This window comes from Geotrypetes seraphini, chromosome 3, assembly GCF_902459505.1.
Source record: "Geotrypetes seraphini chromosome 3, aGeoSer1.1, whole genome shotgun sequence".
Classification (NCBI taxonomy): Eukaryota; Metazoa; Chordata; class Amphibia; order Gymnophiona; family Dermophiidae; genus Geotrypetes; species Geotrypetes seraphini.
This window is the reverse complement of record NC_047086.1, coordinates 201,565,828-201,578,306: the sequence shown is the minus strand read 5'-3', so window position 1 is coordinate 201,578,306 and position 12,479 is coordinate 201,565,828. Positions and strand designations below refer to the sequence as shown.

The 12,479-nt window shown below is 43.6% G+C and overlaps 1 protein-coding gene across 6 annotated transcripts in view; it reads left to right on the top strand.

Moving 5' to 3' along the window:
- The window catches only part of SENP1 (SUMO specific peptidase 1), a 311,959-nt gene that overhangs the window by 132,289 nt on the left and 167,191 nt on the right, over window positions 1–12,479 (top strand). For all 6 annotated transcript variants that reach the window (XM_033935398.1, XM_033935399.1, XM_033935400.1 and 3 more), the window contains one exon: window positions 4,742–4,888. In XM_033935398.1, coding sequence (XP_033791289.1) covers window positions 4,742–4,888 — 147 coding nt within the window. The remainder of the gene's footprint in view (window positions 1–4,741; window positions 4,889–12,479) is intronic.

The window sequence follows — 12,479 nt, the reverse complement described above, 5'->3', positions numbered from 1 at the left end:
CAAAAAAATTTTTTTGGCTGTTTGTGACTCACAAATACTTTATGAAACATAATGGATCAGTTGTTTTGATGGTAAATTTCATGACTGTATTGAACTAATGTATATATTAGATGATATAAAATATGTGTATTGTAAATGATGTGATGAAGGGATTATAAAGACATTGCTGGTATTATGTAAATAAAACAAATTAAAATCAAAAGAAAACATGCCAGTCAATCTGATTGTTTAAACCATCAGGTTCCAACGATCTTAATCTTGAAATCCATAATTGTTCTTTTCTCATGAGAATATTGTTTCGATCTCCTCCTCTGGATGGTTTCATAACCTGATCAATCACCCAACATTTTAACTCATGAAATTCATGCTTGAATTCTTTACAATGGGATACTATTGGTGCCTCCATTTTTATACGTTTTAGATTGGACCGATGTTCATTAAGTCTGATCTTAAGACTTCTGATTGTCTTTCCAACATATACCTTGCTGCATGGACATATTAAAAGATAAACAATATGTGTGCTGTTGCAATTAGAATAGAAGTTAATATAATATTGTTTCTTATCACGAGGATTGATGAAATTGTCAGATTGTACCATCATTTTGCAATTGATGCATTTTCCACATATATAATGTCCTTTCAAAACAGGATGTTTAATTGTGATTGATTTCAATTCCGATGGACTTATTAATTCTTTTAAGTTTTTTCCCCGTGAATATGCATTTCTTAAATTAATGTTCTTAAAGATATCCATGGTTTGCATAATTTTCCAGTGCTTCTTTATCACATATGAAATTCTTGGACTTGCATTGGTATATTTAGAAACAAAAGTACAGATGTTTTCTTGTTTATTTTCTTTAGAAACCGGATCTAATAGTAAATCTCTATTATTGAATCTTGCCCTTTTGTATGCTGTACTTAAATTCTTCTTACTATAGCCTCTTGCAATGAATTTTTCTTTTAGAGTTTTAGATTGTAATTTGAACTCATCATTAGAACTACAAATCCGTTTGTACCTTAAAAACTGAGAAAAAGGTATACTGGTCTTGCATCCTAAAGGATGACAACTAGATGAGTGCAATAAAGTATTGCGGTCTGTACTCTTATGATAAACTTTAGTTTCAAAACCATCTCTTGTTTGAACAATATTGATGTCTAAAAAGTTTATGCTGTTATATGAGTATGTTTGTGTAAATCTGATGTTATCATTACAAGTATTTAACCAGGCAAAAAAACTTTTGAATTCATGAATAGAACCTGACCATAAAAGAAAAATATCATCTATGAATCTATGCCATGATTTTATTTTGTCACTAAAAGGAGATGACTTTACCCATTCATTCTCAAAATCATTCATAAAAAGACAAGCTATGGATGGTGCAAAAGTGGACCCCATAGCAACTCCCGATAGCTGAATGTAGAGTTTATTTAAAAATGAAAAATGATTTTCTTGCATAGCTATTCTTGTTAATTGAATGATGAAATCAGTAGGTACAAAATGAGGACGTGGTCTAGACTCCAAAATTCGCTTGATGACTTCAATTGCTTCCAATTGAGGAATAGATGTATAAAGAGCATTGATATCTAAAGTTACCATTAGAAATGTTTCCTGATCAGACAAACAGTCATTCAAATCTTTTAAAATATTCAAAAAATGTGTAGTATCCTTTATGTAAGAGAAATGATTTTCAACATGTTCCCTCAAAAATTTGTCGACGTATGTTGACAATGCTTCTAATATGGACCCTTTAGCAGAAATGATGGGTCTGCCAGGTGGTTTATGTGGATTCTTGTGTATCTTGGGTAATAAGTACAATACCGGGATGATTGGAAAAGATACATTAAGGAATTTATGTTCACGTTTGGTTAAAAAGCCTTTATCCAATCCTGTTTTAGTGATTTTAGAAATCACTGATTTCAATCTAAATGTTGGATCAAGATGTATTTCTTTATATATGGATACATTTCCCAGTTGTGAAATAGCTTCTTCTATATAATCAGACCTGTTCATGACTACGACCGCACCTCCCTTGTCTGCATTTTTGATGACTAATTGTTTATTGTCACGGATGTTTTGTAATGCATTGCGTTCAATTTTTGTCAAATTGTTATTTTTAAACGTAAAATTTATTTGATCTATTTCCTTTAAGACCATTTCTTTAAAGACAATCAAGGTGGGATCAATAGGTCCAGGTGGTGACCAATTGGATTTGTTGTACACAATAGAACGGTCATGAAATTCTTTACCTTCAAAATGAATCTTTAAATGAAGTGAACGTATAAATTTTTCAAAATCTATACGGAATTGAAAAGAAATGTAATTTTTTTCTAATAGTCACTAATAAGATTTTGGATATATATGTAAAATTGATAAAGCACACATAAAAAATCTTTCTTAAAAATTAAAAAATCAAGGGTTTTTGACCAATGATGATACCCACCCCAAAAACTTTGTGGCTTCATTGATCACATTTAATGGGGTATTTTGAGGTCCTTTTTCCCTTGTTTATAAATACACATTATACAATTAAGTGCTCCTACACATTCTTTGTTTAGATTACTTTATTTGGTCACTTAAATTGATTTTTCCATTACATTTGTTTCAATGCTCCATAAATTAACCATTTAATTTAAATAGTCCTTTTTCTTGGATATTTCTGGGTCAGAAACCCAGAGTCCTACCCGGTAGTGTGCCTTAGGTTTTATCTACTGGAGTCTCAATCAAAGCTCACTCCTGCCCATCTTAACCATCCCAGCAATCAAAACCCTCCCCAGTCCGTCCTCAACTGAATGTCCAAATGCATGACACAGACTGCAAGTCTGCCTAGTACTGGCCTTAGTTCCTTCAGTATGTTTAAATAATTTTTATTGAGCTCAACACAGCAAAGGTACAGAAAAACACACACTGACAGTTGAAAGCTCAAATTTCATAAAGAATACAAAACATGTCCCAGACAGAAAACCCCCCTTCCCCCCAAATGCCCCCTCCCATCCTCCATCCCCCATCCCGCCAACAGTAAGGGATTAAATACAGAAAAACAAAAATGCTCAATCAGCATCAAGAATTCAGTAGACTATGCCGTGCCAGAGGAGTCACAGCAATCCCGAAGGGCTCCACACCCTCGAATCGAAGTAAAGTCCATAATGTCTCTGCGCTCCCACATCAGAAGGGAAATCAAGCGGGGCTGGTCCTCCAAAGAGACAGGTGAGGCGCATCCACATCCAACCACTTCAGGAAAATGCATTTTAATGCAATCATTACAGTCTACTTAAGGAAAGTACTCGCTCCCAGCTGTCTAGGATGGTAACTAGGAATAACACCAAACAGGAGCAGAGGGGAGCAACGAATAGTTATCTTCCAAATATGTTCTACAAAGGTGGAGATGTGATTCCAAAAATGCACAATAAGAGGACAAGACCAGACCATATGTCCTTAGTTCCTTCAGTATATACTCATTATTTTCTGATTAGAGATCCTCTGTGTTCATCCCATGCTTGTTTGAACTCTGTCATTGGTTTCTTCTCCACCACCTCCCTCGGGAGCGCATTCCATGCATCAACCACCCTCTCTGTAAAGAAGAATTTCCTAACATTACTCTTGAGTCTACCACCCCTCAACCTCAAATTATACCCTCTGGTTTTACCATTTTCCTTTCTCTGGAAAAGATTTTGTTCTATGTTAATACCTTTCAAGTATTTGAACGTCTGAATCATATTTCCCCTTTCCTCTAGGGCAGTAGTTCCCAATACGCATGAAAGAGATTTGCAAACCTGTCACTTCCATTATATGCAAATCTCTCTCATGCATATTCATTAGGGATATCTTGAAAACCCAACTGGTTGAGGATACCCCAGGACAGGGTTGGGAACCACTGCTCTAGGGTATACATATTCAGGGCTTTCAGTCTCTCCTCATACATCTTATGGCGCAAACCTCCTACTGTTTTTTTGTCGCCTTCCTCTGGACCGCTTTAAGTCTTCTTATTTCCTTTGCCAGATACAGTCTCCAAAATTGAACACAATACTCCAAGTGGGGCCTCACCTTTGACCTGTACAGGGGTATCAATGCCTTCTTTCTTCTACTGGTCATGCCTCTCTCTATACTATACAGCCTAGCATCCTTCTGGCAGCAGCCACCACCTTGTCACACTGTTTCTTCCCCTTTAGATCTTCAGATACTATCACTCCAAGGTCCATCTCCCCAGCTGTTCATATCAGCCTCTCACCTCACAGCACATACGGCTCCTTCTGATTTCTGATCACCCAAATGCATTACTCTGCATTTCTTTGCATTGAATTTTAGTCGCCAGATATTAGACCATTTCTCTAACTTTTGCATATTCTTTTTCATGTTTTCCACTCCCTCCTCAGTGTCTACTCTGTTACAAATCTTGGTATCATCCGCAAAAAGGCAAACTTTTCCTTCTAACCCTTCAGCAATGTTGCTCACAAACATATTGAACAGGATCGGCCCCAGCTCCGATCCCTGAGGGACTCCACTACTCACCTTTCCCTCCGAGTAAATTCCATTAACTATCATCCTCTGGCATTTGCCCGTCAACCAGTTTCTAATCCAGTATTCACAAAGACTTATCACAGAAGGGGGTCAAGCAGCAGGATTAGGAGAGGGAGACACAGTACGGCTATGGGCTAATTACAGGAGGGGGTTGAACATACAAGTGTCACTGAAATTTACTGTAATGTTTTTTTCTACATTTTATTTAAAATATGTGTATTTTAGAGGTTGCAGGAACATTTGGTACCAGACTCTATAGATCTACATCTTCGTGTGCCACTTGAGAAAGAGATTCCTGTTAAGATAACCGAAAAACAGAAAGAAGACACAAAAAAAGTTGATGAAGGAAAAGAATTTCCAGAACTGACTGAGGTATATTTAATTGTGAAAATACAGTCTTGGTAGTCAAGCTGTTACTATCTCACCCCCCCCCCCACCCCTTTTCCCTGAAACCTGATAGTAGCTTAAATTTTCATATTGTGCTGAAGAAGAAAAAAAAATGACAGATGCAGTTTTGGAGGCGAGCTTGGTGGCTCAAATGTGATGCAGAAAATCTAGTTTAGATCCTTGCTCTAATCAAGACTGGTTGGGCCTGGACACATCTTTGAGGTTGTGCACTTTGGGCCTGAGGATGGGGGCTCAACTAATTTATTAGGAAACTGCTTTTTTTTTTCTCTCCTTTGCTTTTTGATATTGTATTAGAACCCTTGTTAGCTATTCAGCAAGTAAAGGAGATACAAGGAATTCCTTATTAAGAACGGGAATACAAGGTCTCTGCTTATGCAGATGATATTCTGCTTCATTTGAGAAATCCTGAAACAACCATCCCATGCTTACTTGAATTAATAGAGAAATTTGGAAAATGTTCAGGATACAAGATAAATTGGAGTAAATCTGAAGTTCTTCCACATAATGTGCATTGTACAAAAGGTTTGTTTGACGCATTTCCATTGCTATGGAAAGAGAATGTAATAAAATATTTAGATATTTGGATTAAAAATATGCTGGAAGAAACAATGAAAGTAAATGAAAAATTTTTATTAAAGAAGGTAACAAAAATGTGTGAGCAATGGAATCCGTTACATCTGTCTTGGTGGGAGAGAGTCCAAACTATTAAAATGATGATTTTGCCTGTGGTTTGTTACCAAATGGGTATGATACCAATTTTTTTGCAGGGGTCTTTTTACAAGAAGTTAAATAGTATTCTTACAAAATTTATTTGGCTGGGTAAAATTGCTAGAATTGCTTTAGTGTCCTTACAAAAGCCAATTACTGAAGGAGGGGTAAATTTTTCCAATTTGTATAGGTATCAATCCTATATTATGCGCCAAGGTATGTATTGGGTCCTCCCAGAGCCCATTGAAAATATTCCAGATTGGTTGTGGTTGGAATGGCGACTCATGTTTCCTCTGCGATTAAACCATGTTCTTAGTATCAAAATGCCTATGATATATAAAGAAAACAATTAGTAGATAGTAGTAATAGAAAACAATTAGTAGATACACGGAAAACCTTAAGATATGTGAATAATTTTAACACCTATTCCAATAGATAAATCAACAAATCAAACTATATGGCTTAACTCCAGGATTCAAATTGGCGGATTTAAGGTTATCTGGAAGTATTGAGTGCTGGCAGGTATACGTATACTAGGCGATGTTATACTTAATGGAAAGCTACTTGACTTTTCACAATTGCAACAAAAATTTGGTCTTCCATTCAGGCGGGGTTCCCTGAATGGAAAAATCTTAATAATCAATATAGTTTGGAGTTCTTTGGACTTCCTGGGACACTAGGCCGCACAGTGGTATAAATTGGTATCTGGATTTATGAATAAAAAACCAAAACATCTCAGAGACATTTGGAGCATTAAGATTAAGCATCAAATTACTGCGTCTCAGTGGCCACGAATTTGGTCTTGGAGGATGAGATGTACAGTGTCTGCATCTATGAGACAAACTTGTTTTTTTTTCTGTTACATAGAGCAGTGGTTCCCAACCCTGTCCAGGAGGACCACCAGGCCAATCGGGTTTTCAGGCTAGCCCTAATGAATATGCATGAGAGAGATTTGCATATAATGGAAGTGAGAGGCATGCAAATCTGCTCCATGCATATTCATTAGGGCTATCCTGAAAACCCTATTGGCCTGGTGGTCCTCCAGGACAGGGTTAAGAACCACTGACAATAGTGCATTATCCCAGGACAAGCAGGCAGGTATTCTCACTAGTGGGTGATGTCATCCGACAGAGTCCCGATGCGGACGTCTCACAAGCATACTTGCTTGAAGAAACTTCAGAAGTTTCAAGATGCCCGCACCGCGCATGTGCGAGTGCCTTCCCGCCCGATGCACCGGGTGTGTCTCCTCAGTTCTTTTCTTTCCGCGGAGCTGAGAAGTTTGCTTCAACTCTCTGCGCTGAGTGAACCCGTATTCTTGCCTTCTAGTGCTGCGGTTTTGAGTTTAATTTCTCTTAATCGTGTGTTTACTTCTGTCGTTTTATTATTTTTTTTAAAAAAAAATTTAAAAAAAAATTTTTCCGAAGATTCAGCCGCTCCTTCGATCTAGCGGCGGAGCTTTTTCGGCCTATGTCCCGGCCTATCACCGGTTTTAAGAAGTGTATCAAGTACCAGCGCGCGATTTCGTTGACGGACCTGCACCGACGCTGTCTGCAGTGTCTCGGGCCGGAACATCTTCCGAAATCGTGCCGGCCTTGTTCCACTCTAACATCACGTGCTTTCAAGCGTCGCTGTTTCCTGTGGGAGTCGATGTTCGCGATGGAAGCTTCCAAGGATCCTTCGACTTCGACCAGCGCTTCGCCTTTAAAACCTGCGAAGTCGTCATCTACTCCTGCTGCATCGGGTCTTTTGAAGCCGGCTTCCTTCGTTCCAGCTTCGACCCCGCCTCCTGCTCCGGTCTCCTCAGATCAGGTACCTCTTCAGACCATTCCCCCGGTGGTTATTTAGGTGCCTAAGGCTAAGCACTCGACCACACGAGACCGCGAAGACCATACAGGAGGTCCCACTTCGAGTGCGGCTCCCCCCTTGTCGGCTTCGCTGCGGTCGATCATGGAGGCCCAATTCATTGAAATAATGACTACCATGGGGCCCAAGTGGCTTGCCACAATCCAGCATGGGCATGCAGAACCTCCTCGTGGGGGTGAGCCGCCCCCTCCTCTTCCGCCTCGCCGCTCGCTCTCACTGCTTGGGGAGGAGGAGCGACGCTTGGCCACCAGTTCATCGAGGCGCGCTTCGTTTAGTGAGATGCCGCCTCTGGAACCCATCCCAGCCCCGGGCAAAGACCCTTGGGATATGCCTTCGGGTAGTTGAAGCCCTAGGCGTCGTCAGGAGGAATTCTTCTGGAGTCCCTTCCATGCCAAGCCATCTCTCGACCCATGGAATGCTGCTCGAAAGGCATCAGCCCATCCTCCGCTTCGCTCTACGGCCTCCAGTCCCATCTATTCATTGGAGGCCTCTGGGGAACCATCTGGGCGACGCTGTTCCAGATCTCCTTTTAGACACAGAGAGGGGCACCGTTCCAGGCATTCTTCGAGGCATTCGTCTAGGCATTCTACAGTCTCGCCTCAGAAGAAGATTCCTCGTGTGGGGTATTCATCTTCGGATATCTCCCCTCCTCTGGGCCCGGAGTTCGAGGATGCCTATGGGTCTTTCTCTCCTTGTCGATCCCATGTCTCCTTGGATCATCAAGTCCGTCCCAGCGTCCTGTTTTGGGGGACCAGCTGTCTTTTTCATCTTTTCTGCGGCAGATGGCGGATGATCTAGACATTACCTTGGACTCGGGTTCCCGATACTCCAAGGAGTACTTGGATACCATGCATCTGCCTCATCCTCCTGCTGAGTCTCTTCGCTTACCTCTGCACAAGCTCCTCGACCAAACCTTCATGATGTTTTGAAATACCGTACTCCATTCCTGCCTTTCCTGGCAAACTGGATGCCAGGTACCGCACAGTTCATAAGGGGTTTGAGGGCTCCCAGCTCTCCCATCAGTCACTGTTGGTCGAGTCCTCCCTCAAACGATCTCATCTGTCCCAGGTGTATGCCTCGGTGCCTCCGGGCAGAGAGGGGAGGACCATTGATAAGTTTGGGAGGCGCATCTACCAGAACTCGATGATGACTTCCCGAGTTCTCAATTACACCTTCCATTTTGCCACCTATTTGGAGTTCTTCCTACCAGTGCTTTGGAAGTTTATACCTTACATCGAATCTCAAGCTTGTTTTGAGTTCGAGTAGGTCGGAGCCTCGCTGTCCCAGCTGCGCCTCCAATTGATGCAATCCTCCTATGATGCATTTGAGCTCTCGGCATGGGCTGCCGCCTGTTCCGTGGCCATGCGTCGCTTGGCGTGTTTTCGAACCATTGACATGGACCCGAACCTCCAGGACAGACTTGCCAACGTCCCGTGTGCAGGTGCGGATTTGTTTGATAAGTCTATTGAGACCGTGACGAAGAACCTGTCGGACCATGAAAAGTCTTTCCAATCCATCCTTCGTCCCAAGCCTAAACCTGCTCAGTCTCGACCGCCCTTGATATATCAGAGGCGTTACACTCCCAGCCAGGCTCCTGCTGCGAGGCAACCAGTGAAGAGACAGCCGCCGCAGAAGTCTCAACAAAAACCTCAGCCTTCTGCTGTCCCCAAGGCTCCTCAGCCTTTTTGACTCTCTTGTAGGGAGCATAACCAACACTGTTCTGCTATCCCCTGTCTTTCCAATTGGGGGTCGCCTCCATCATTTTTACCATCGATGGATGGCTATAACAATCGACCTTTGGGTCCTTACCATCATCAAAGAAAGATTCCATCAGTTCCATCGGGTCCCCTCGGACCATCCTCCAAGAGAGTATCCTTCTAACTTGACCCAGACCGCCCTTCTTCTTCAGGAAGCTCAGGCTTTGCTCCGGCTCCGAGCCGTCGAGCCGATCCCTGTGGACCAACACAACCGGGGGTTTTACTCCCGGTACTTTCTTGTTCCGAAGAAGACGGACGACCTGCGTCCTATTCTGGACCTCAGGGTGCTCAACAAGTTCCTGGTCAAGGAGAGATTTCACATGCTGACCCTAGCTTCTCTCTACCCCCTCCTCGAGCAGAACGACTGGTTATGCTCTCTGGATCTAAAACAGGCCTACACTCACATTCCCATTCATCCGGCCTCTTGCAAATTCCTCAGATTTCGGGTGGGACATCTGCATCTGCAATATCGAGTGCTTCCCTTCGGCCTATCCTCGTCTCCCCGAGTCTTCACAAAGTGTCTCGTGGTGGTGGCCGCTGCACTCCGGAACCATGGTCTTCAGGTGTTTCCCTACTTCGACGACTGGCTCATCAAAGCCGCCTCGGCTCCAGGGGTCATATCGGCGACCCAACAGACTATTTGGTTCCTGCAGAGTCTGGGGTTCGAGATCAACTTCCCCAAATCTCATCTGCAACTGACCCAGTCTCTTTCCTTCATCGGGGCGGTTCTCGATACTGTTCAACTCAGAGCATTCCTTCCTCCTCAGCGCCTGGATGCTCTGCTTCATCTCTGCCAGTCAGTGTCTTCTCGCCAGTCCATCTCAGCGAGACATATAATGGATCTACTGGGCCACATGGCCTCTACAGTTCATGTGACTCCTTTTGCCAGACTTCACCTCAGAATTCCTCAGTGGACCCTGGCTTCTCAATGGACTCAGGTGTCAGATCCTTTGACTCGTCACATCCTGGTCACTCCTGCTCTTCAGCAGTCTCTACGTTGGTGGATGATCTCTTCAAATCTATCCAGAGGTTTGCTGTTTCACACTCCCCCCACCAGAAGGTTCTCACGACTGATTCCTCGACCTATGCATGGGGGGCTCATCTGGACGGTCTGCGCACTCAAGGCTTCTGGACCAGTGCGGACCGGCTATGCCATATCAATCTGCTGGAACTCAGGGCGATTTTCAATGCCCTTCAAGCTTTTCAACATCTTCTTCACGACATGGTAGTCCTTATTCGCACGGACAATCAGGTCGCCATGTATTATGTCAACAAGCAGGGGGGCATGGGATCGGCGTCCCTTTGTCAGGAAGCTCTCAGTCTGGGATTGGGCGATGCGCCACAACACCTTCCTCAAAGCTGTCTACATTCAGGGGGCGGACAATGCCTTGGCGGACAACTTAAGTCATCTCCTCCAGCCTCACGAATGGACCCTCCATTCCAAGCCCCTTCATCAGCTCTTCTCTCAGTGGGGTACGCCTCAGATAGACCTCTTTGCGGCTCCCCACAACTTCAAACTGCCTCAATTCTGCTCTAGGATCTACACTCCTCATCACCTCGAGGCAGATGCCTTTCTTCTGGACTGGAGGAATCTCTTTCTATATGCGTTTCCTCTGTTTCCTCTCATTCAAAAGACTCTGGTCAAGCTAAAGTCCGACCATGCCACCATGATTCTGATAGCTCCTCGGTGGCCCAGACAGCCTTGGTACTCCCTTCTACTTCAACTCAGCAGCTGGGAGTCATTCCTTCTTCCAGTGTTTCCTTCACTGCTTACTCAGCATCAAGGATCTCTGCTCCATCCCAACCTGCAGTCTTTCCACCTGACATCTTGGTTCCTCTCAACGTAACTCCTCTCCAGTTTTCCAAAGCGATGCAGGAGGTGTTGGAGGCTTCCAGGAAGCCTGCTACTAGACAATGCTACTCCCAAAAATGGACTAGATTTTCTACCTGGTGTGTTTCTAATCGTACGGAGCCTCGACGAGCCTCCTTATCTTCTGTATTGGACTATCTTCTACACCTGTCTCATTCTGGCCTCAAGTCTACATCGATACGAGTCCATCTGAGTGCCATTGCGGCTTTCCATCAGCCTCTGCAAGGGAAACCTCTCTCTGCTCATCCTGTGGTTTCCAGATTCATGAAAGGACTTTTCCATGTCAATCCTCCTCTCAAACCTTCTCCAGTGTTTTGGGATCTCAATGTTGTCCTTTCTCAACTTATGAAACCTCCTTTTGAGCCTCTCAACAAGGCTCTGCTGAAGTTTCTCACTTGGAAAGTGGTTTTTCTTGTTGCCCTCACTTCTGCACACAGAGTCAGTGAGCTACAGGCCTTAGTGGCGGATCCACCTTTCAGCGTATTCCATCATGACAAGGTGGTCCTTCGTACTCATCCGAAATTCCTGACTAAAGTGGTCTCTGAATTTCATCTCAACCAATCCATAGTTCTTCCTGTGTTTTTTCCAAAGCCTCATTCTTATCCTGGAGAATCAGCTCTTCACACTCTGGACTGTAAACGTGCTTTGGCTTTCTACCTGGATCGTACCAAACCACACAGAACTGCTCCTCAACTTTTCGTCTCCTTTGATCCGAACAAGTTGGGACGCCCTGTCTCAAAGCGCACCATCTCAACTGGATGGCGGCTTGCATCTCTTTTTGCTATGCCCAGGCTGGATTACCCCTTCCCTGTAAAGTCACAGCCCATAAGGTCAGAGCAATGGCGGCCTCTGTAGCCTTCCTCAGATCGACACCGATTGAGGAGATTTGTAAGGCTGCCACTTGGTCCTCGGTTCATACCTTCACCTCACACTATTGTCTGGATACCTTCTCCAGACGGGATGGACAGTTTGGCCAAACAGTGTTACAAAATTTATTCTCCTAAGTTGCCAACTCTCCCTCCATCCCATTGAGGTTAGCTTGGAGGTCACCCACTAGTGAGAATACCTGCCTGCTTGTCCTGAGATAAAGCAATGTTACTTACCGTAATAGTTGTTATCCAGGGACAGCAGGCAACTATTTTCACTGGGTTGGCTTCTCTGCTAGCTATCTGAACTGAGGAGACAGGCCCGGTGCATCGGGCGGGAAGGCACTCGCGCATGCGCGGTGCGGACATCTCGAAACTTCTGAAGTTTCTTCAAGCAAGTATGCTTGTGGGATGTCCGCATCGGGGCTCTGTTGGATGACATCACCCACTAGTGAGAATAGATGCCTGCTGTCCCTGGATAACACAGTAAG